General features: G+C 31.7%; 1 protein-coding gene across 4 annotated transcripts in view; it reads left to right on the top strand.

Annotated features, from left to right (window-relative positions):
• The window catches only part of ClC-a (chloride channel protein 2), a 546,687-nt gene that overhangs the window by 223,575 nt on the left and 298,335 nt on the right, over positions 1 to 24,777 (top strand). The window contains exon 1 of one of the 4 annotated variants that reach the window (XM_089595610.1): positions 7,553 to 7,871. The exons of the other annotated variants lie outside the window; for them this stretch is intronic. Coding sequence (XP_089451736.1) covers positions 7,797 to 7,871 — 75 coding nt within the window. The 5' untranslated portion in view covers positions 7,553 to 7,796. Of the gene's footprint in view, positions 1 to 7,552; positions 7,872 to 24,777 lie in introns of those variants that run through there. 4 annotated transcript variants of the gene reach the window in all.

Below are 24,777 nucleotides of genomic sequence, written 5' to 3'. Positions count from 1 at the left end.
AATCCATCACTTAGTCGCTAGTGTCAGTGAATACATGTATTTTTGAAAGGATTTGGGTATCAAAGTTCTAATTTTTGCCGTTGTGTACGGAGCGAATAATACAATGTGTATTCTCATATGGACATATTTATATTTATAAATTAAGAAGTACTTTGGTTACGTCAATTGAGGCAGCCTACTTGGGGCCTACCAAACGCCTCCTGATGCTGCCAACGTAGGATCTCAGTAGGCTAGAGAGGCAGCCTAAGTAGGCCCTACTGATCGCCTACATACAATTTCTGCTCAGGGTGCTGCATGGACCGTGTATATAGTTTATACTATTTTTCATAAATTTATTTTGTACATTTCTGATTATATTATTCATTCTATTTCAGAACATGATCCTCTCTTACATGTTTGCCAATAAATTGTTGGATATTTAAAACATGTATGTGTCTGTGTGTGCATGTGTGTCTTTTGGCATGTATATGAGTGTATCTGCTCACTTTACTGAAAGCGCTTATGTCGGATGACTTTTCTTAGTTACACATACAAAGCAGCTTTACTTCTGTCGGGGGTCTCGGGACCCCTCACACGGTTTTTGATTAATTTATAAATGTAATTTTCAATATCACTTATCATATTCGGTATTCGCAAAGGACATCTAAAAGAATCTTGAAGCCAAATGTGTATATATATATTTATATATATATATATATATATATATATATATATATATATATATTTTTTTTTTTTTTTTTTTTGAGCAGTTATCAGACCAAGTTTCTTTAAATGTTTTACTGATAGTAAACAATTCAAATTTTATTGAGCCATAATTTCTAAAACTCTTAAATCTTATTTATTTTGTAGATCTTCATAAAAAATACTTTTGTAACGGGACATAAACAACTTGATTTCTTTTGTAACATTTATTGGCACATTATGCTTTTTTAAAACATTAATATCCTCGAAACGAAATGACGGTGAAAATATTATTTTGATAAAGTTATCAGTATGTTCAATAACTCTGTTGAATGGTTCCGATAAAACACGATAAAAAAAAATTATATCAGGATAGATGTGTGTCTTTGCACCAAAACCTAATATATTGATCAGTGTTTTCGTATGAATATCCCAGGATAATTTAATATCAACTTTATAGGATCATACAAGTTTTAAACAGTATTGTAAAATTTATAAATTTTTTCCGATTTAAACATACGACTTACAATTGTTTATAAGTTTTTTTAGGGAGAGTATAGAGCTAACACAAAATCGTATCATGTCGTATAAGATTATAATTACATTACCAAATTATTTATCAGGATCCACTAAATTATTACGATACGTGTGATATGATGTTATAACGCACTTATTATGTTTCACGCATGATCATACTCAAATATTTTACCTGTAATTATACGATCAGCTAATTAATATACGTGACTGAAAATTTAATATTTAAAAAAAAATGAGTTTAGATGTCTGACTAGAACTCAAATCTTTTGGGAAATTCGATTAATACACTATTTTAAAATTCAAACATATTTTTAGTCAAATAAAAATACTTTATTATAATTTAAAATAATCATTTGTAAAAATAAAAAACGTATTAAACGTGCCTTTTTTCGCGGCTTGCCTTTGACTAGACTATCTTTACATATATCTTATGTGTTTTTACGTACTTAAGAGCCTCAATATAGATCATATCTCAATTACTAAGTATTTAATTAATGTAATATGGTTTATTTTAGTTTAACAATTATCATTATTTTTCACGTACTAACATAACTATATATTAATTACCACCCTGAAAATTAAATTTGAAAAATTTGACCGTGAGTTTGAATCGAACCGGAGTCCACAGGCATTTGAATCCGACGTGTTACCGCTGAACTATGGCAACATTGGATTCGAATAAAGAAAAACTGATATAAATCGTTTAACTGATCTAAATGTACCTACGTCACGCGGGAATTCATCGATATCTTGTGACTCCGTTACATTGAAGCACACGTCGGAACGTGTATATCACATATAGTTGTTCGTTTAATATCCGCATTGAATACCAAACCAGTAGAAATTAGATGAAAATCATTTAATAACATCATATGACACTTTTTAAAGACTAAAATTATAAGAATTTATGTGTGTATTTGCACCTGACATATTTTATAAGACCTTACATACCGAGAATACATCAAAATACTAAGAAAAAAATAATATACATGAAGTTAAATGTATATGATCCTATATAGTTTATGCATAGTTATTTGCTTGTAAGACATGATACAAATGTATAAAGAATTTTCTTATACAAACTTATCAGAAGTGTATCAAGAAAAACCTATGTCATACAGTTTGCGTCATAAAATAGGGATATTTAATTCTGGACGGGTAATACAAACAAGTCGAAAAATTGTAAATAAACATCAAAGTTCGCCATACGCAACCATCAGAAAATAACCTATATAAAATAATATGTACAACTATTTTGTAAATTACCATATGTACTTGTTATCCACATATAGGTATATTTCGTTCCGAATCATGGTAAATATTTTTACATCATATACACCGATACATTGAAAAGACAAGAAATTTACTGATAAAATATTATACCTCGCAATTTTATGTCCGGTATACTAAAAGAAATTTATATCAGGTTTTATCATGTTGTACCGAAACTATTTAACAGGGAACTTCTTGTACAAGTTATAGTGGGTAACTAAGATTGCCATAGAGTTAAAGAACAAAAGTAAAGATGTATTTAAAAATAATTTCTTTCTTCATGATAAATAAATTTAATTAAAAAAGAGGAAGACTTATGACAAATGCTTGAAAAGAAAAACCTTTCACGTATACTCGACTTTACGACAGTAAAATTACATTTGTTCAATGTTATTCTTTAACGTTAAAATAGCTGAAGAACTTTTAAAAGGTTTTTCTATTTTCTACATGACAGTTTGTATCACTGAATATACGTAATCACACAAAGCAGGCTAAGTACGCAGAGTTGTCAAAGGTTAATATATTACTTTAACAGTCTTAGTATGACTTTTGTAAAAATTTCTCACCAATTATAACAACACAAATTCCTGAAATATTACTAACCAGACCACAAAGTATAGGGTACGGCAAGACTAAATACAGGTTTTCTGCTCTAAAGTCTTTGAATAGTTGTTGTTAATCATTTTTTTCACTATTTTCTGTAATAATATTCAACTAAATATCATTCGCTGTTTTCCTTGAATAATGATTTACAATAGTCCTATATAAATTTGATCTCACCTCAACATGCAAAATAAAACTTTACTAAGTTTGTTTTTAGGAATTTCCCCGTTATTTACTTTTTTTAGAATAGCCATGCATAGGGACAACAGCAATAAATCTAAGATCTCATTATAAGTACCTAGGAAAATTGACAATCATGTATAAAATTACGTACTCATAACGCTAAATTAGATTAATGCTACGATTTAAAAAACTGCAGTAAAATAACATACCTGCTTCTATGAGGATTTTATTGGTGTGAATCGTGTTTTTCAAAAAATTATTGTACCTCTGATGTATGGGATTTGTTACAAATCTGAAATTTTAGGTGCTACAAGTGGCCATGTTGTACTCAGTAATAATGGATAAAGCTTTGCTAGATCGTCGTCAATAATCTTATTTTGTGTAACACAGTTGTGTGTGCATCAAAATCTAATTCTCATTGAAAGAAGTTTTAGAATCTTATTGAGTTATTACAAATTTTATAAGTGACAATTACAGGAATAAAATTGAATTGTATATCAGTGTAGTTCAAAGTGAAGAAGTCAGACACGAAAATGAATGAAAATATGTTTGCAATGAATCTGTGATGAATTGTATCTGATAAATAACCGTCATATATTGATGCTTGACCACCTGAGAAATTTTTTTTTTTTCAATACAATAAATATAATCGAATCGCAGTCGCACTTTATGTTTCTGCTAAGATAATTTTTTCTGGAATTTGACCTTTTTTTAGAACTTCCGGAACTTCATTATAATCGTGTAGTATATCACCTTCAAGTAAGAACTTATGCCAATATTTAAAGCCTGAATCAAGTAAACCTCTAACACTTATGGTTTGGTTTTATTTATTAATGAAATGGGACTCCTAAACATAATCTTTGGTTTTTTCCAAAGGAAAAGATCCTCAATTTTATCTCTCAAATGGAGAAAGTGACCAGCCACTGATCTAAAAAACAAAATTAAAAAAAATGGAGCGATAACATGATTTAAACCTTTTTTTATTATACACGGATTTATACGCTAAATTTTCTGTTTCTTTTAAAAGTTATACAATTTACGCATATAAGTGTTAATACGTGTATACAGTATGTAATGACCAAAGCATAATGATAAGACTATACGATAATACTACATACATAAAACATTTAACTCTCAGAATCTATTGATAAGATGTATCGTTGATAATGTACTAATTAAGAATAACTACGAAAAAATTTATTGTGTTAACAAAAATATAATAGCTTATTCATAGTCTTCAGCTGTATATTTAAAAGAACCCAAGGAACGTTTTTTGTGATAAAAGTTGCCAGTAAGATGTTTTTATTTAATACTTTTGTAGTACAATTAAATAGAAAAAAAAGTTATAAAAAATATTTTTTCAAGTATTATAATGTGACGCCCCAACTAACACATTTTTAGTATCTAGTATTAATTTTACGGTACTACGTCATGAAAAAAAATTGGACGAGTTCTACGGACCATTTTTTTCTAAATTACATTTTAATGAGACTCCTTCATAAGGTTGCGTGTTAATATGAAGTATTTTTAATATTTGATAATTAAAGAACGGGTACGTAAAACGGTCTTAAATTTTAAATCTAACTTTCCTATATCATTACAAATGTTCAGTTAAAATTTCAGAAAGATTCTACAGAAAACACAATGTGTGATAGAAGCCCTCACATTAAGGCTTCAAACTGAAAATGCCGTTCTGATCGATTTCCGAAAATGTCACTTAAGGTGGCTCCTCACCGTTATACAGCACGTATTTGGAATATTTTATTAAAATTTTTACTGAAAGTTATAACAAGTGTCAGTTAGTCTGACAATATTATAGCTAGTGCTAAACGTTGTGCGATTTTTTTCATAAAATTTTGTTGATAAATTTCTTAGATACCGAAACTTGGAAAAAATTCAACAAATTACTGTAATCTTTTTCAATTTACATCTATAATATTTAATTTTTTGCGCTCATTCTCTTCCTAGAACAAATTTATCGGGAGTCACCACGGACAAAATGGCAATAACTTGGATAGGTTTCCCACAAAGTTCAGTTGTTTATATGAGAATACGAAGAATAAGTAAACAAATTAAATTTATGGAAAACCTATTTAAGTTATTGCAATTTTGTCAGTGGTAACTCCCAATAATTTTGTTCAAGGAAGAGAATGAGCCCAAAAAATTAAATATTAGATGTAAATTAAAAAAAGATTACAGTAATTTGTTGAATTTTTTCCAAGTTTTTGTATCTCAGAAATTTATTAACAAAATTTTATGAAAAAAATCGCATGATGTTTAGCACTAGCTATAATATTGTCAGGCTAAATGACACTTGTTATAACTTTCAATAAACATTTTAATAAAATATTATAAATACGTGCTGTATAGGGGTGAGGAGCCACCTTAAAACGACCATAGTTCTTGACCACATTAATGTGTATATAACTTTATATGAGCTTAAATCAACGAATTTTTAATAAACTGTCCAATAAATTTCAGTTTGTGGAAGATATAAGTTTTGTAACAATATACTAATGAATATACAAAAAATCTCATTCTTGACGATTTTTGGTGCGATTCTTAAAGTAGCTGTAATTTTGGAAGTAATTATTATTTTTAACTTTATTAGATTTTAAGTGGAAGTACTCTAATAGGCTTGAATAATTATTTGAGTTGAGTATAAGTTTAAGCGTTGTTCAAAAACTAGCAAAGATTTGTTTACCACGTACAATCTACGTTCAAATGTAAATCAGAAGGCATTTGTATCGATGCATCAGCATATTGGATTTCATTAACCTGTATGCAGGTGAAAAACGGAAATAACGGTTAAAAAAAAAAAATCAAGATGAGATAAAAAATAGGTTAGAATGAGTTTAAATAATCGTACCAAAAATCGACAGAAATGTTATCTTCTGATGTTTAAGCCTTTACTCACCGTAAGTTTTAGTTAGATGAACATTTGTGATTTAACCAGGGTTAAAAATTAAGGCTTATTTAGAGCAGCTTTAATTAAACCTTAAAAATTTTTAAAACGATTACTTGGTCCAGAAGCACACCAAAATTATTGAGATCGAGATTTTCTCATAACTTTAGCAATAACTTTTAACAAAACTTTCCAACAAACTGAAATTAAATTTGAAATAAAGTTTTTAAATAATGAGATACAAAAACTGTCGATTTCTTTAAGTTTTTCATTTGCCTTCAATAGCAACGTAAATATTTTTAATCAAAAATCTCTAATAGATCTTCCATACACTCAATTACCGATAAAGAAATATGTCAATGCAGTCTTATTATAAACATAAGAACATATCAAGCATGGAATAATGTAGCTCTTAATTATTTTACTATTATTTCAATAAGTAAAATGATTTAGTGTAATTGCTATAAACTACTTGTCTGAACAGCTAAGTAATCCACATTTAACGTTACCATCTAGGTAGTAACACTAAATAAGCCTACATGTTGAGCATGAATAAAAGCAATCCAGAAAAATCTTTGGTCTCAAAGAGCTGTGTGAATATCTGACGTTTATAAAATATTTAGTTAGTACATCGAGCTGCCAAGAAAAATAAACCTTTCCGCGTTGTAAAATATCGCTTAGCTACTTTTATGGTCTTACAACTGGTTGTTATTAACAGTTCTTCAACACAGCAAACACTTCTTAGACCGACGTCATTTTGAATTAACAATACTTAGTCGTAGAGATTTTTGAACTTATAACCATTGAAACACCGCGTATTCATACGACAGAGATCGTGAGTGTCAGGTAATCTTTTAAATTATGTACCTCAGGTTCTGTACAGAAAGGTTCTCGCACCCTTAATAAAAAAGAAGATTTTAAAGTTGCGTATTACCACGGATAGAAAATCAAAGTAGTAGAAAATTCAGGCCATCTTAAGAGGCTAACAAAAAAACAGCCAAAACAGATAGACAGAGATAGAGAGAGAGAGAGAGAGAGAGAGAGAGAGAGAGAGAGACAGACGCACTTGAGTGGTAGGTCTAAAAATATGCGCGACCTAAGACTTGCCAAATTTCGACAAATTTAAGCCAACTCTCTGTAACATAAGTTGTTGACTTCATTGTTGTTTAGTCAGTCAGGTTTGCGATTTTACAGCAGTCAAAGTCCTTTTACCCCTTTCGTCCATCTGTCTGTCAATGCACCTGAGATAAAGCGTAGCCTCGTAACCCTCAGCTAGATTCACACTTGTTTCGATTTCACTCTAGTTGGTAGTAGCCCTTGGCAGTGAAATAAAAATAAGTGCAGGGTAAACTATTGGTGACACAAACACAAAGTGTAGGAAAGGACAAGGATAGCGAATGAAAGAGCTAAAAGATAAATGCTCGCCAAGTTTTCACGTTGTGCCCGTGCGAGGGAGTATTTGTCACGTCATCTGTGACTTAGGGATGTGAAACAGTTAAGAAGAAAGAAAAAAAGTGTGGTTGAAGGGTAGAGTTTTGTCTGGTCAGATACTGACCAATGCTTACCCAAAATTCTGATGATACCCTAAAGTTTTAAGGCATAGACAGTCGGACGCATGCTACAGCAGCAGCAGAAGAAGATCGACAGATTTTCAAGCAGGTCTTTTTTCGTCTGCAACGACAACTTCGTTGTAAGTCTGAGCTTGATTAGGAATATTGAGCCCGTTATTTTTAGTAACACTGTATATAAACACCTATACATACACGTATGAAGACATATTTGTATATGTTCGTTATGTGTATCTCTTCATGTTATATTGTTATTGGTTAAGAATGTTTAATATATACAGTTTTAATAATGGATTCAGCTAAGACTTTGCCAGAGTATGTGTAGTAAAATTATATTATTAGATATAAAATTTAAGACTTTCACTGCACATTTTTTTTGGATACTGTGTGTTGAAAAAGCGCGATTTAACACGTAGCGATATGAAAGTATCACATAAACTTCCATTAACTAGTTATTACCCATTAATTTTTTTGCCATTTTTCTTCGGAATTAAACAATTTCTTTATTACCTTTCTCAGATACTGTAATGTTTTTCAACTTCGTTCTCATTATCCTACTTTTCTATTCATTTGTGGTGTAGTAACCTTACGATGTTTTCACCACTGGTCAGACCACTGCCTGGAAGGCTAGTAAATTCAGATTTGTTTCAAGTACTCAATAGATCAAGATAACTTCACTTGCTTATGAAAAACTTTTTTAGTACATAAAACTTTTCCAACTTTATAGAACATCTATTTTTATCCTATTAAAAAAACTTTTCAATGTACTTAATCAATACATTATTGCGTTATTATACTGTCACTTTTATTTTAAATTTTATTTCTAGTCTCTACCAAGGATAGTAGAATTTAGTAGTAATCCTAATAACATTTTAAAAAAGCAAGCTATTATAATAGTAATGTTTTACAAGCCGTTTATTTTAACAGCCCGTGGATGTCATTTGAATTATACAACTACGTAATCTCAGCTTAAACTAATCATATACCAAAGAAGAGGCTTTATTTAAACTATTTCTCTTTTTGAGATAAAAGTTTAAATAGAAGAATATGAACAAAACTGTTTTTTAAAGAAAATATATATTTGCACATACCTACGCATAGCTATATGCGAATGTTTATGAATAATAATTAAATATGTGCCCAGTTCACCTGTATATTAACTTATTTGGGTTATTTTCTCATACGTTGCATGAAGTGATTAAGGTTTCAGCTGAAAAATATTACAGCAGTTTATTTATATCCTATGCATCTCTACTTTACGCACAATATAGATGTATAGAATGAAAATATCCAATGTGACACACACTTTGTACGTTTATCTCATTCAGTATTCTTAGTTTTACGATAAACACTGAATCAGGCTTGTAAGACAGTGTCACATATTAAGTGTCCTTTTAAATTATGTAGAAGAGGCTTACTATCTCACTCTCCTTAAGAATATAGGTGTAAGGCTATTTAGCTGTTTACAGATATATATTCAGCTTATCATATACAACATATAAAACCTCTTAATTCAAATGTCTCAAGCCCAATAATCTGGGAGCGTTCGTCTTCTAGTGACAAGATAATTCATTGTAAGCTAAGTGCTTCAGTCTTTTTAATTCCAATAAAAGTCAATATTGATAAATAAACAAGTATCTTTCAATAAACAACGCAACGGTCCAAGCTTTTTATTTGTTCAAAATATTTTTAAAGATTTAATGTGTCATAAATTGTTACATTTGTATATACAACAAGACATTGAATAAAATTTCGTGGTGCCAATGCATTTGAGTTCTCTACATTCGTTAAATGGTCTAGCTTATTATGTAGGCATTCATTCTTAGCTAATGTCAGTTAACCTACGCCTGTTCAACAATCTACGCAACAATCTGTGCGCTGTCGTGTTTTCTTGTGTCATAAGCAGTATTTTAACCATAATAATAAATACACTCAATTTAACTGTACGTTATCTAAAAATTAATAACCCAATGCTCAGCCTTTTTTATAACTTCAACTATTGTCATGTTACCACTTAAATGTCAGGTTGTAGAGCCCGCACGCATGTAAGACAGTGCAAGGAAGGTTATGGGTGTAGGACAAGTGAAAGTTCATATGCGGAAACGAACGATACGTACACTCGCCGTACCTTGATTCGCAAACCACGAAGTTTGAAGTCTTGAAGTAATTTATCATATTAAAACACGAGGAACAACCATAACCACAAAATAAAAATATAACATTAAGCAATTATCATATTAACAAGAATTGAACAATATTAAAATCATATCTTATGTTTATTTGTCATAAAAAAATTTAAGACTTCAAACTTCGCGGTTTGCGAATCAAAGTACGGTGAGTGTACATACAAGGCCAAGTGGCAGTAAAAGCTAGGCTATTAGCCATCGATAAGCTGAAAGGGCCGTAATAACTACAATTTGTGAATACCGTTCAGTCGTTTCAACAGAAAAGTAGATAATTTGTGAAGTACAAACAAAACACCAAAGTATTGTCAAATCGTTATGGTTGCCAAGAAAGTCAAGAAGGCCATGGCAAAACTAACCTTGGCAAAACAATCCATTACTCTTCATGCACACTAATAGAATAAGGACGGCAAAGGAACTGTGGAATAATCTTAAACGTGCCGAGTGTATCATGTGTTAATAGAAAATATCTGCGATTTTATTTATTGCTTCGTACTTGAAAAAAATTATTTTATATTTCTACTGAAAATACGCTTTATTTGTGTTGTTAATACAGAAATATATATTTGTGCTTGACTGATGTTAGTAACAAATTTCTCCAAAAAATGTTTAATTATTTATTAAATTGAGAGCTTGTCCTACAGTTCATTACAATTATGATGAGGAAAAATAATAAACCAATAGTTATAGCTGAATTGCTATCCTAAAAAAAATAGCTGAACATTTTTTCAAAATACTACTGGATTAAAAAATAAGTATTAACGTACGAAAAAAGTTTTTAAAATGTTTTGGTATCAAATTCTGAGAATATAATTATGAGCATTTAGTTCCACGATTTAATTGAAAGTAAGATAGATAACATTCAAGCAAGAGGGAGAGAGCAAGAGTCAGTTAAATATACATAGCACATACTCAGTTGCAGTGAAAAGAGAAAAATTCGTGTCATCGCTTGCTTTGGCTATGCGCTCTTAGCTATATAGCTATAGTCGAAATTTCCGTTCCTCTCCTCGTAGGTACACATTCAGTGTACCCCTTCTACGTGTCGTCAAAATGGGCACCTATATGCTTATTTCCACGTAAATCCACTTCTCTTCTTGTAGGCGCACGCTCTTTGATGCGAGCCTCGCACTCTCGAAAAATGTGCGCCTTGGTTCAACGGCTGGCCGTGGTAGGTTGCCCCGACCAGTGGAAAAAAGTTGTCTCACACAATAGCATTGGCATTAGCAATCTCTCTACTTATCTCTGATAAAGGAACTACTGTATCACCCATTATAATTGGTGGCAATGAGGCTCTATCTAGTCGCATGTGCTGCTGGATCACCGCGTGTAGGACCACAACAAGCTTGCCATCGTTCAAAGGCAGTCCCCAATCTCCTGAAAAATCAGTCACCACTGTCATGTTACATGCCAATAAGTCAGTATTACGACCTAACTCTGAGGATGCACACTGGATGTATATTTTCAAATCATCCGCAAATAACATAGCCTTACTAAGACGCAATACTAATAGAACGAAATTTATGAAAATCAAAAAAAAGTATAGGCCCCAAAGAAGATCCCTGTGGTACACTTAAGGTACTTGGCAATCTATTTGTTAAAGAAGCATTAAAATTCAACACTGACAATAAACGATCACTAATGTAAGAATGGACCCAACGCACCACATCACTCAAGAATCTGGATTCGCCAAGTACACGTAACAGAGTTTTGTGAGTAATGCAATCAAAGGCTCTGCGAAAGTCAAAGTATACTTCTAGAGTAATAAGCACATTGTCAGTCATTTTCAACAAAGCAGACTGGGTGCTATAACCATGTCTAAACCCTAATTGTAACGTAGAGAGTAGGCAGCGATCCTCAAGAAAATCTGACATCTGACGTGTTATCAAGTAATCAATAACCTTGGCAATAACTTCACCAAAATGAGGTATCAAGCAGTTTGAAGATGCACACATCACAGATGCACAGTACCGACCAGGTCATCAGCTGATAGGCTCATTCAAGAAGGACAGGGCCTACTCGCTGCTATCCCAAAACGCCCGAGTAAGCGCCAGTACTTCGATTGGTTGGTTATACCATCTAACTGCTTTATCAAATAGTGATTACGTGCAAGCCTTCTTTGCAATGTAATTTCTCTGCGCAATCCTTTATACTCAGCCAATTTATTTATCCCATTTGAAACCTAGCCCTGTGATACAGTCGGTCACCTCGCCTACATAATGCCTGCAAGTTATCGCTAATCCAGGGTGCAGGTGTTCTGCAAAAAGATCTAGCTACATAAAGGGCATGTATATCAAGTAAATTAGTCAATAAATAATTAAAAATTGAGATTGAAGATTCTAAATTTGTAGCGTATAAACTTTTAGACTGAAGCTGTAGTTAGTCACGACGAGAGATCGAATCCTCGGGAGAAAAATTTGGAAAGTCTTTTGATCAGACAATAGGTGCCTTATGGGTCAAGAAATGCAACTCATAGTCAATGTAAATGTAATTATGCCCACTAATAAGAAGAACCAACGATTGATGCAACGCCATAGTTTTATTAATCTTATCGAATTGACTATAGAAACATCTAGCCAAGTATGGGCCGTGTTCCTATTATGGATTGGTTTGAATGGTACAAGATAACAAGCATATTCAGAGATCAAATAGTAAAGGTCCTTAGAATAATTATCCTGGGTGAGAAGATCAGAATTAAGATCACCCACTGTAATACACCTAGAGCATGAAAAGGTAAAGTGCTAAAACGATTCAAAAAATCGAGTCAGAATCTACCCTTCAGACTATTATAAACACATGCCAACGGTATTTTTCCCAGATTTAGGACATAATCCTATAATAGTAAATTCAGTCTCATTTATATCTTTCTTCAGTGAAGAATCAACAACTTTAAATTTAAGGTCAATTTAAACACAGCAAGCAACTCCACCTTTCTGCAAATATTTCCTCTTACCTGTTTTAGAGATTACATCATAGTCATTGTGTACCACAGTGTATCCAGCAATATCCTATGTGGACTAAGATCGCGTGGAAGTAAACCAAGTCTCAGTGGCACATAAGATATGAATCCTATGATGAATAATAAACTCACTAGTATTATAATAATGATCCTTTACTGAATAGGCTTTAAGGTGTGCAACATAGATTAATCCTTCCCCATTGTTATCGATTCTGGAAGCACGTTCGCATGGTAGTCAAATCAACTTGCGGAAGTCAAGCTCAGAGCATATCATAAGCTTTTGACATTGCTGATCTTTCCAAACAAAAATTGTATCCTTACGTACCCAAACAAACTGATACCCCGCATCCCTTGCCGGGCCAATTATCAAGTAGTCACTCGAAAAACTTCACTGCCGATTCTTACTTGGACTCTGGTACCAGGTCAACATACTTCAGCACACCATACTTTCTTGCCGCTTGAAGGACGTGGTTACAGATATAAACAGACTTTAAGGCAACCGCAAATGTAGAAAAAGCCGACTGAGGCCCATATCCGCCGTTATCAGTACCAAGCGATACGTTCCCTTCTGAGGCACTCCTTTCAATTTTAGGTAAGAAATTACGAACTTCAAGCAAGTCATCTTTAAAATTTAGGAGGTTAAAGAGCGTCAATATTTTTAATAATATGGGCTAAAATCCCTAGACAGTATTGACGTGTATACCAGGTATCTTAGTCTTTGGCTCATGGACTCGAAGACTCGAAGTTCATCCATACAACGATTCGTTTGGGCAGACATCTTAATCAACCTGCTATTATTTTTCTGCATCAACATATAAAGGGCCTCAAAACGTTGGTCACTATCAAAATCTCATCTTTCAAAAAAAGTGAGAGAGAAAGAGAGAGAGAGAGAGAGAGAGAGAAAGAGAGAGAGAGAGAGCAAGGGTCAGAAACTATGGTGACGAAAACCATACATAAGAACAAGGCATAGCATTTTGCTGTACAGTATAAAAATTGTAAGTCAAAATCAAGTGGATTTACGAAAAAAATGATTGACAAATACGTCCGTGTCTCACATTCGTTTTACTAATTCCACAAGTCCTTATGCGGCCTTAAAAAAGAAAAAAGAGTCTGGAGCCCGGGGGATTTGAAATTTTTTCGATTGATATACATCTGAAAAAAGTTACTAATAATGCATGTTATTTCTTAATATTTCTTTGTAAATAAAACTCTTATCACTATTTTTGGAAAAGAATTTTAGCTTTTCGAATGAAGTAACGCAATGCGTTACGTAACTAGAGGCAATTTTTTATTGATTAGCAATATCATAAACAATATTTAGGGATCCCAAACGCAGTACAGTACTTGATTAAAGGCATAGAGACGTATGCTTAGTCGTTAACATTGTTACTTATGAGAAACGAGAAAACTCGAACACATTGGGTAATTTGATTAAATACACTTGTTTATACATGTACATTGATATTTATTTAAAATACAGAGACTGAAGTGCACTACATCACATGGTTAAAAACACTTGTTTTTTAATGAAGTATATTTATTTTAAGAAATAGACGATCTAATCTAATTGTATTCTGTAGGCAATTTTCAAATTATCAACTCACTTTCCCTATGACTTGGGTTAAAGAGATTTGGGTTACGAAATATAATGATAAACTACATGGTAAAGAAAATCTATGTCTTTAAGTAGTTAAATATATAAATCTATCTATATACTTGATGAAAACTAGACAGGGGTCTTTTTGACAGCATCAAAAACTGAGGTAGAACAACAGATTTTTGTAAACTACCTTAATGCTGTTTTACTTCAACATTGCATATTTTTTTATGGAGAATAAGACATGTTAAATAATAGTATGCTACGTCACAAGACCGTAAAGTGGCTGGTGGATGGCCACGTGATGTCGCCTTTGGCTTCCCCTCAGGGGACACACTCGACACATACGACTTTTCGTTATCCCATATAGGAAAATTTGTTCAATAGGTTGATTTGGTTGACAAAGGGGAAAATGAATCGCTTGGTGAACAGTACGTTCTTTATAAATATTGGTCCTACACACCAAGGTCCTAATGGAGTCTGAACGAACAAACGATGGATAATTGAACATGCCCAATAATGAGTATGTTTTTTTCGTGATCGGTTTTTCGATCGTTCCGATTCTTTCAGCATGTACATCTATATAAATAGTTAAGTTCTTTTTTTTTTCTTATTCATCATCGCCTGTAGGCTCAGACATGGCTTTCTTTAATACAAGCACAGTGTTTATTAAGCCATCAGTGCACCTGAGTTATGACCAGATGTTTACACGGATATACACGAGGGCCAACTCAGTTACACCTATGATCATGTAGACGAAGCGTCAGAGAAACAGTTAATCGACCCACGAGAATTAACAGTACAGGCGAAACGGCGAGACTTGAACGGTCATCCATCTAAGTACTAACCGTGCCAAATGCTGCTTAACCTTGGAGATCGACAGAACTGCAACTCTACCATTGCGCCACCGTAACCACACAGTTTCATATTCGTTGTAGGTCTCGTATATACAGATAGATATTCAGAGTGCATTTAGAGCATGGACCTCGTAGAAGCGCCTCGCTCAGCGGCCGTAAAGAAGGCCTGTGGCCGTACATTTGTCGCTTTACGTCTTACTAAGCAGATGTAAACAACAAACTTTACCGTCAGGGATGATGAAAATTATATCATTATCGCAACGTCTGCATCGTATCTGCACACTAGGCACAAACTTGACTATCCTCTTTCTCTACATATGCTTGCTTACTTTCTCTCTACTTCCAAAATCCCTACCGTTCTCTAGTAAGTCAATGCCTGTCACTCAACTTTCAGTACACAACCATTTTTTTTCCTGGCACGATTGTACCGGAAATGATCAGATTCATCAAACGATTCGTAATTATTTCAAGTTTACGTTCCAAAAGAACTTGCTGTATAAAAAACTTCATAGAAATAATTATTTTCGATGTCCTTCACATTTTAAACACATATTGATCTTATTATAATGTATCTATGTTAAATAAACAGTATTAAAAATTTCTACTAATGAGAGTTTGTAGTTATTTAGACTGTGAAAGCTCTGGAGACGTCTGTAACTTATTGAGATAAAGCAATGAACATGCAAGTTTGAGGCACACGTTTATTGTCAGTGTTGATTGATACAGAAAGAGCTATCTGTACTACTAATTAATTACATCTATTAAAATATGTTCTGCCAGTTTGTAGCTCTCCAGGAGATACTCCCGTTATAATGTGCAGATTCGGTCAATAATTAAAAGAATATCTGGCTATGGTTTTTTAAATTTGTTGTCACATTCTTACAAAAATAACTATTTTTAAAAGTTTTAATTGCTTTCTCCGCTGCGTCGCAGGATGCTACTAAACTGAACGGTATTAAGAGTAGGGACGTCACAGATCGTTTTTCCTCTATATGAGTGTACCAAACTGTGAACAGTGGCGTTCTCACTCTTGACAAAGAACACGTTAAGGATATTAACTCGTCGTTACTGGTACGTAATAATACGTATTTCAGTGGATAAGTTGTATTTTAAATTTGAAATCATTTTACTGGAAAAAGTGTTTGCAGTACACTAAATCCGTTCGTCAGGACACATTGAGCTGAGTAATATTAGTGAGGTTTTGCCCTATAATTAGAGGCAGAGGATGTTTAACTTTTTACCTCTTTAAGGTTAAAAATTCTAGTGTATGTCCTATTTTTTAACATAGCAATTTGGCAACACTTTGAAGTATTTATTAACCTATAAGAACTACTTTTAACAAAAATGAAAGGTTAGGCAAGTTTGGAATATTATGATATATATTATTCGTAGACTAATGATTATAAGTAACAGTAATTAATAACGAATTTGTTGGGACTGTATGACTCAAGTTAAAAAAAAAATCATATAAAGTTTGTTAATAAGATTGTACATTTTTCCTTTCTATACTTATGTCCTCTTATAATAGAAATTATAACCATACCTAAGCATAAATGTTTGTCATTATTTGAAATACATTTTTCAAATTAGTGGCAAAACGCTTACGCATTTGGAATAAGAAATCATAAATTCCTTATTTTCAATTTCCTACAACAGCTTATAATATTAAAAATTACAATACTGCACAATGAAAATCAGAAAAAGTCTAACGTGCAACAACTTTTGACTTGTAAAGTCATGAAATTGGTTTTAAAATGTCAAGTTTTGTATTTTACAGTGGGACTTAACGTACAAAAAACTTTTAGACAAACTATAACTTTTAACATATTGATTGTGGCATATCTATACGTTTTGACTAATCATTAATTCTGCAAAGCGTGATGATTGATATAAACACAAAACATTAAGTTTGTATTATTAGGTCAATAAGGTGAAATTGATCATACAAGCTCTAATGAGTTGTCAGATAACTCTTACATAAATATTATAGTTTTTATTCATATTATACAAATACTAATTTCCATAACTATTATATGAATTGAAACAAAGCATCTGCAAGCATATGAATTTTGAGTTGTAGTAGGATGGAATTAAGTCGCTGGCAATGAAAATTCTAACTACTTAAAAAAAATCTGTTGTAAAAAATTAAAATATGCAAATCGATTATAATAAAATCGAACAAAACATATTTTCCACGAAAGCTTCAAAAAAGTTGGAAAAAGTGGCAAAACACAATTTTTATCGTTCAAAACAAACAGTAAATTAAAAAAAAAAAAACAAAAAAAAACTAGTCATAGTGTCACATTCGACCCTAAGAAAATGTAAAAACATGGATATAGATATGTGCTACTATTTTTTATTGTGTTCTGAATCATGCAACACAAAAAAAATTAATTTCTTGAAATTTTTAAATAGTCGACTTTACAAATAGTAGTTGTGTCCTTAGTAAATAAAAAATGCGAAAATGCATATCCTATTTTACGCACGGACAAATGGGAAATACCGCAACTCTCATCTCTCTCAGTCTCTTCATGTGGCTTGTAGACCACTCGCCTCACCTTTGAATCAGAAAGACCAATATTATCGTAATTGGTTCAGTGGTTTTCTGGCAAAATAAAGATAACCTCATTTTTTTATCTAATGTTCAAGAATTAATAACTGTCTTTTGCATAAACGTTAAGAACTGAAATTCGAAAAAGTTGTTGTTCGAGTAATTTTTAATATAATGTGAAACTTATTTAGTGGATCGGGAAATGAGCACTTATTGGTTAATAAAAAATATGTATTCAATAAGTAGAAAAAAACGTATACAGAGTGCCAAGTTAGCCACTCTTACATGCACACAACTGCATGCTTTGACGGACAGACGAGATCTCTCTTGTGCCCGCGTTCGAGCATCAAGCGTCCGCATATATGATGGAACTAAAATTTGCCAGAAATGGCACCCCTAGCTCATCTCTCAGACATATGCTTATTTATTAATTGTGTCATGGCTGTATAATTCAAAGTTTTACCAATAAAAATTGTTGCTGTATAGTTACATAGACTTATATATACACGTTAGTATAAATGTACAATATACTCAACACACCTCCTTACATTTATATTAACACAACTTATTCATTGAGCCGAATGTAACATACTTCTGATTTTTTCAAATTTCAAGCTTCGAAGTAATTTTGTAAAAATATCTGTTTTATTACTTTCTGATTTTACTTTTACTCTGTCAATAATTTCTTTTGAATATTTTTTACGAATATAATGATAATGCACCTCAATACCTGACCCAGTCAGTCACTAAAATTTTCGAATTCCGCAATGCTTCAAGCTCTTGAATTGTATTCATAAATTTCTATCAGTTCATTCATCTTTAACTGAAAAACGTCTACTAAATCTCTTATTAACTTTAATTTACTTACAGCCTTTGACAAAGCAACATACTCTTCTAAAGTGGAAGACTTTGTTACACTGTTTTGTTTGAACGTTTTCCAATAAACCACACTACCTAAAAATCTTATTACATAGCAAATTTTTATATTTTAAATCATTTTATACTTTTTCTGCTTAATCCAATTTTAAATTTACTTTTATCACAGTATTATATAACCTTATATTTACAAGCTTCTACTTATTAGTCAAAGACTCAATATAATTATTCTGACAAAAACATTTTAATATTCTTTTGGTCATAGCTAATATTTATTCCTTAATAACTTATCACTTTTCCCAAATCTTTCTGACATTTTTCTTTTAATTACATCAATGATATTTTGACTCTTGCAGCAAATTAATAAATTATCAACGAAAAGAGCAATATATATATTTTATCTTTTCCATTGTTCATAAAATATAAGCAATAATCAATTTTACTATTTCTAAATTTTAAACATTTTATAAACTCATTGAATCATTTGTACCAATCTCTAGGACTTTTTTTCAAACCATACAATGCTTCTTGCAATTTATACTTTATCACAATTTTTTTAAAAGCCTCGAGATTGTTTTACATACACCTCTAATTGAACTTTAGTATTAAAAAATGCAGTTTCCACATCAGTCTGATCGATAATCAAACCTTCATGACAACAATAAGATAACAAACTTTTTGAAGCTTGCGTCTTAGCTACAGAAGAATAAATATCTTCAATAATTTTCTTTTGATAAAAACCCTGTAACTACTAACCTAGCTTGAAATTGGTTTTCATCTTTACACTCATTTGACATCTAAAACTTTCTTATTTATTGGATTATCCACCAACGTCCAAGTCTTATTTTTATTTGAATAATCAATTTCTCTTTTCATTGAATTTTTTAGTTATCAGATTTAAAACTTTTCATCGCTCCATCAAAACTTTTAGGATTTCCTGCACTACAATAATTAACATAAATGGTACTATACACATCACTATCATCGTATATTTCTTGACGCTACACATTTCTTTACGGTCTACTGTTAACAGTGTTCTCTTTGTGATTTTGACATCAATTTTCTCTTTCAGTGAGATCAATGTCGTTTTTATACTCAGCATCATAAAATTTGTCGCTTGACTTGGATTTGTCATCTACAATTTTATTTTAATTTTTTAATTCGTCATCATAATTATCCTTTAATCCAATACATTATTTATCTTTTTGAACTACATCAATATGTCTTGCTACAATAATCCTATTATTTATCAAAACTCTATATTCTAAGTTTTCATAACCTACAAGGATTCCTTAATCTGCTTTTCTATCCTATTTCGACCTCCTTCTATGTTTAAATACGTGTAAAAATACCCTGCTTCCATATATTTTTTCATGTTTAACATCAGGTTTTACACTAAAGAAAGAAGTTTTTGAATCAGCAGTATTGGCAAGCGTCCTGTTTTTTTAAAATGCTACCATGCATATTTCTTCCAGACAAAACTTTTTATCTATTCTAGCTTCAGATAAAAAACATATAGCAATTTATATAATGCTTCTATTATATCTTTAGGCAGTACCATTTAATTTGTGCATATACAGTGGGCATGCATCTAGATTTATTCTTTTTTCTTTTACTAAATCAAAAGTTCTTTTATTCTGGTAATTCTTTTTACTGTTACATCATTATTTTTTTATTTTTTTTGCGGTTATATTTTCAAATCTATTTACATATAAAACAAAACAGTAATAGACTTGATTTTTCGATTTCATTGGGTATACTCTGGCTATTTTACTACAGTCATCAATAAAAGTAAAAAAATATTTTTCCTCATTCAATCCAGTAGTATTGTAAGGCCCATTCAGATCAGTATGTACTAGTTCTAAAATTTCCTTGGGCTTTTGTCTATTATTTTTTAATGGTAAATTGTGCATGTTATTTTCAAAACAAATAGCACATTTCATAAAATCACTCTCAATTTCTTTTGGCAGACCTTCTGTTAATTCACTTTTACATAAAACATTCAAATATTTAAAATTGAGATGCCCTAAAATACGAGGTCATTTTTCCAGTAATTTTATCATTATTTTTGGTATTTATAGTATTAACGTTAATCTTCTAATCATTTCGATTCTCACTTTGCACTCTGTACAATTTACCTATTTTTGCCATATATTTTTAAGCAATAACTTTATTTGTAGTCGTTACTTTTAATAAACTTAATAAATTTTCTTTAATTACCGTAACATTGTATATATAAGACATTTAAATTCTTACTAATTTATCGTACACTTTAAATTAACTCAAAACCTTTCCTATTTTAGTCGCTTTCAAACTTCTACCGTCTCCAATGTTTACGTTTACTGAATTTTTTAATTCCATAAAATTTATGAAAACATCATCTCGATTTACCACATTATTAGTATAATCACTATCTAAAACCTAGTCCATACGTTTACGTTGCATTTTGCTATGCATCGCAGTAGACTCAACGATCTTCACAGAAAACGCAAGTGAGCCGTTGCCTTGTTTTCAAGTATCGTGTTGTGACACGTGGCCTCTACCTCATTGTACGCTCAAGCCTCTGCCTCTACCTCTGCTTCTTGATGTGCACCGTTTTCATGGTATTGTTGGCGTCTGCCCCTTTGTGCTCGACGACCATAGCCAGCATTGTTTACTTTCGGGCAATCTTTCTTGAAATTTCGAATTTCGTCACAGCCGTAACAGGCTCTTTCTTAATTCTCATGACCGTTTGATTTTGACACAAAAACATTCGATTTTACCCTTGTGTGAGTTCTTTTACTTTTGTTTTTGATTTTTAACATTGTAATTTTATTAATCACATAGCTAGCTGTTTGATCTTCCGATTTTAACGTGTCTTATAAATTACTCATATAACTATACGATTTTAATAATGTTCTTCATAAATAATTCAACTTTTCTTTTCTATTTACTGTAGCACCAGCTGCTTTCAACTTGTTTACTGATTTTTCAAATTGAATAATAAAAACTGATAGTTTTTGAAAATACTTCAACCAGATTTTCTCCAGCTTATTCCAGCATATTATCTGCAAAGCTGTTAATTCCTGTGAATACATAACATCAAACTTTTTTATAGTCTTGAATGCCGTGTCCAAATTACTGACAAATTCCAGCTGCTTATTCGAAATAGCACTGTAAACATAATTTACGACCTTTAAACTGTTCTCGGTCCGTTTGTCTTCTTTGTCCATCGATATTTTTTCTTTTTCTATCACCTTTGAACATTTTTTTAACTTTGAAAACATTTTTTTTTCGAGTGTGCATAATCTTGGTCATCAAACACATGTATCAAAATTTCCACCATTTTGGAGTTGCTAATTTCCTCTCTTAATTCTTATATATTTTTTGATTCTTCTCTCTCCTCGGAAGTATACTCTTTTAACACCAGTATGTTTTTGATCACATTTACAAAAACTTCTCGTAAGCTTCTCAGTGTAAGATTGACACTTTTTTTTATCTGTGATAACCTGCATAGAGTCTCTTACATTTCAAAACTGAAACGCATGTTTCGACGAACAGATGCGTCCACATACATCATGCATTTAAAATTTGGCAGAGATGGGACCCTTAGTTTACACTCATACATATACTTGTATATGTACACGTTGGTATAGATTAACAATATACTTAGCAGTTATCTTCAATAATCACACTGAATTTTAGCAAGATCAGATAAATAGTTTTTGCAAACCGCTGTTAAATGCAAAAAAAGGACTTTGGCAAAACATCCTAAAAAAAGTTGCTTATGACCCGAGATGCAATCTTTTTACGAAATCATATTCCTTAATACCTACTTTTCTACTTACAAAAGAATCAAATTTTTTTGCAGTGTGGAAGTTGCTTACAAAATGATAAACCACATGGGCATTTTTTTTTTAATACGACAGTAGGGCGTGTGTAGAGCAATGAGTTGCCGTGCCGTATCTGCCGACACATAGGCCACGTCCATTTTCCGTAGCTCGGTTCTGGTGTTACCGAGCAACTACGTTCAAACGCTCTCAAAAATAATGATATCTTAGAGACAAATTAGCAACTTCCATACTGCAAAAAAACTCGATACTTTGGTAAATTGTAGAGTAAGTATTAAAGAATATAATCCAGCAAAAAATTGCATCTAACGTTGTAAACAGATTTTTTGAAGCAATTTTGCTACAGTACCGTTTTTTTAATTTAGCTGCAGTTTGCAAAAATCATTCATTGGATCTTGCTAAAATTTGGTGTGTTTTTTGAAAATAACTAAAGCTACAACTCTGATAAATTTCAGCTTTTAATGTTTATGCAAAAGAGAGTTATTCATTTTTGAATATTGGCTCAAAAAACGAGGTTCCTTGCATTTTGCAGGGAAACCACTGGACCCATTAAGATCGACTAAAACTTATTTTGCTTATCTTTTTGCTACGCATGCTTCTATGTTTTTTAAATTTTTTTTTAAGCTTGGCATGTGTTTCCGACGCTAAAAACCGTGTCTTAACATTTTTGCCATTTTTTTTGAGCTCTTAGCGAAAAACATTTTTTGTTTGATTTAATTGCAATTGATTGGCATTGTTTTATTCTCTATAATATACTTTTTTCACGCTAGTCTGAATTTAACGAAAAATTACCGACATTTGAGGTAATTTTATCACGTGATTGGAATATAATAGGTAGACGTTCAATGTAACTGATTACTGGATTATGCCAATGATATAAGGTGCTTTATTGTTTTATGACTACTAAGTACCAAGAAACATGATGTACGGTGAATCAAAGGATATGTGATAGTTGTATTACATATTATAAACTGATGACATAACTCACCAGATTTTATTTTTTTAGATGGGAACATAAAAGCCAAGATGTTAAAGTATATTTTGATAGTCATTAAAAAAAAATGTTTTTCGTCAATTTAAAATTGAAATTTTTGAATTCAAACATATTTTAAACCTTTTAGTTTTAGCGCTATCGTCGAGATAATAGCACCTACGCTCAAATAAAATTAGGTGGACTAACTTTGCAGCTGTACTATGAATAGCACCCCTAAGTGGTTGGTGCTTTTGTTCACCTAAGTTGGATGAACTGTTCACCTAAAGTGGGCGATCAGTTGCCTCAAGAGCATAGTTAAGTAGCCTTTTATCGCTGCTGCTTACCTTAGAATCTCATATTTAAATACATTACTACTTAGTTATCAAAATAGTTGGTTGGTTCCATAAACCTACATTATAGTTAAAATTTTGAAGAAGCATCTATGTAAACAGTTATTTACTATCTTAAATGTATATATGTGAGGAGGGGGCAATGATGGCAATAACGTGTTCAGATGCTCGGGCAGTACCTACTTCTTTCTTACCTAGTCACTTTCTTAAGTAAAATAGCAATGTTCTTGTTGATCTTATTTAGATCAACGTAATCCTATACAAAAATCTAGAAAATTTGATACTTATCTGTTGTGATTGGAACAAAAGTTTCCTTTATTTTTGCATCATTCAAATAATTCTGTTTAGATCCAAGGTTGTAGCTTTTCTAACACAAGAGTTATAATCGTTCTCCATAACTTTGGAATTAGTAAAATTTTCATCAAATGATCACTTGAGGATTAGGTCAACAAGGTTATCACAAGACTTACTTAAATGTGCCTTTTTTTCTTTTTTTATTAAATAAACTTGTCAAATTATCACCAACTAATATAGAAAACAGATGTCTACAGCTCGTACATTCAATTTTTTTTCTAATGACCAACTGTCATTAAAAAACAATGTAGTTTATAATTTGGTAAGCCACTTTATACTATTATCACATGCGTCTTTCGACAGCAACAACATCTATTAAGTAAAACAGTTTCGATGTTCCATTTTGATAACACTCTCCAACTTAGTGCTTTTCCAGCAAACGTTTTATCTGAAAATTTCGTATAGACATCTTGTAAATATCTTATACCCATCTGAAAACTTTTGCCTTTACTGATATCTTTCAGGTTGAAATTAGAGGATATTGTGATACGTTGATATCTA

The sequence above is a fragment of the Copidosoma floridanum genome, unplaced genomic scaffold (assembly GCF_036245765.1).
Source record: "Copidosoma floridanum isolate Cflo_tuat_1 unplaced genomic scaffold, Cflo_Japanese_pri ptg000026l, whole genome shotgun sequence".
In the NCBI taxonomy this organism is placed as follows: domain Eukaryota; kingdom Metazoa; phylum Arthropoda; class Insecta; order Hymenoptera; family Encyrtidae; genus Copidosoma; species Copidosoma floridanum.
The sequence above is the reverse complement of the archived record's forward strand: the minus strand, read 5'-3'. Positions and strand labels throughout refer to the sequence as shown.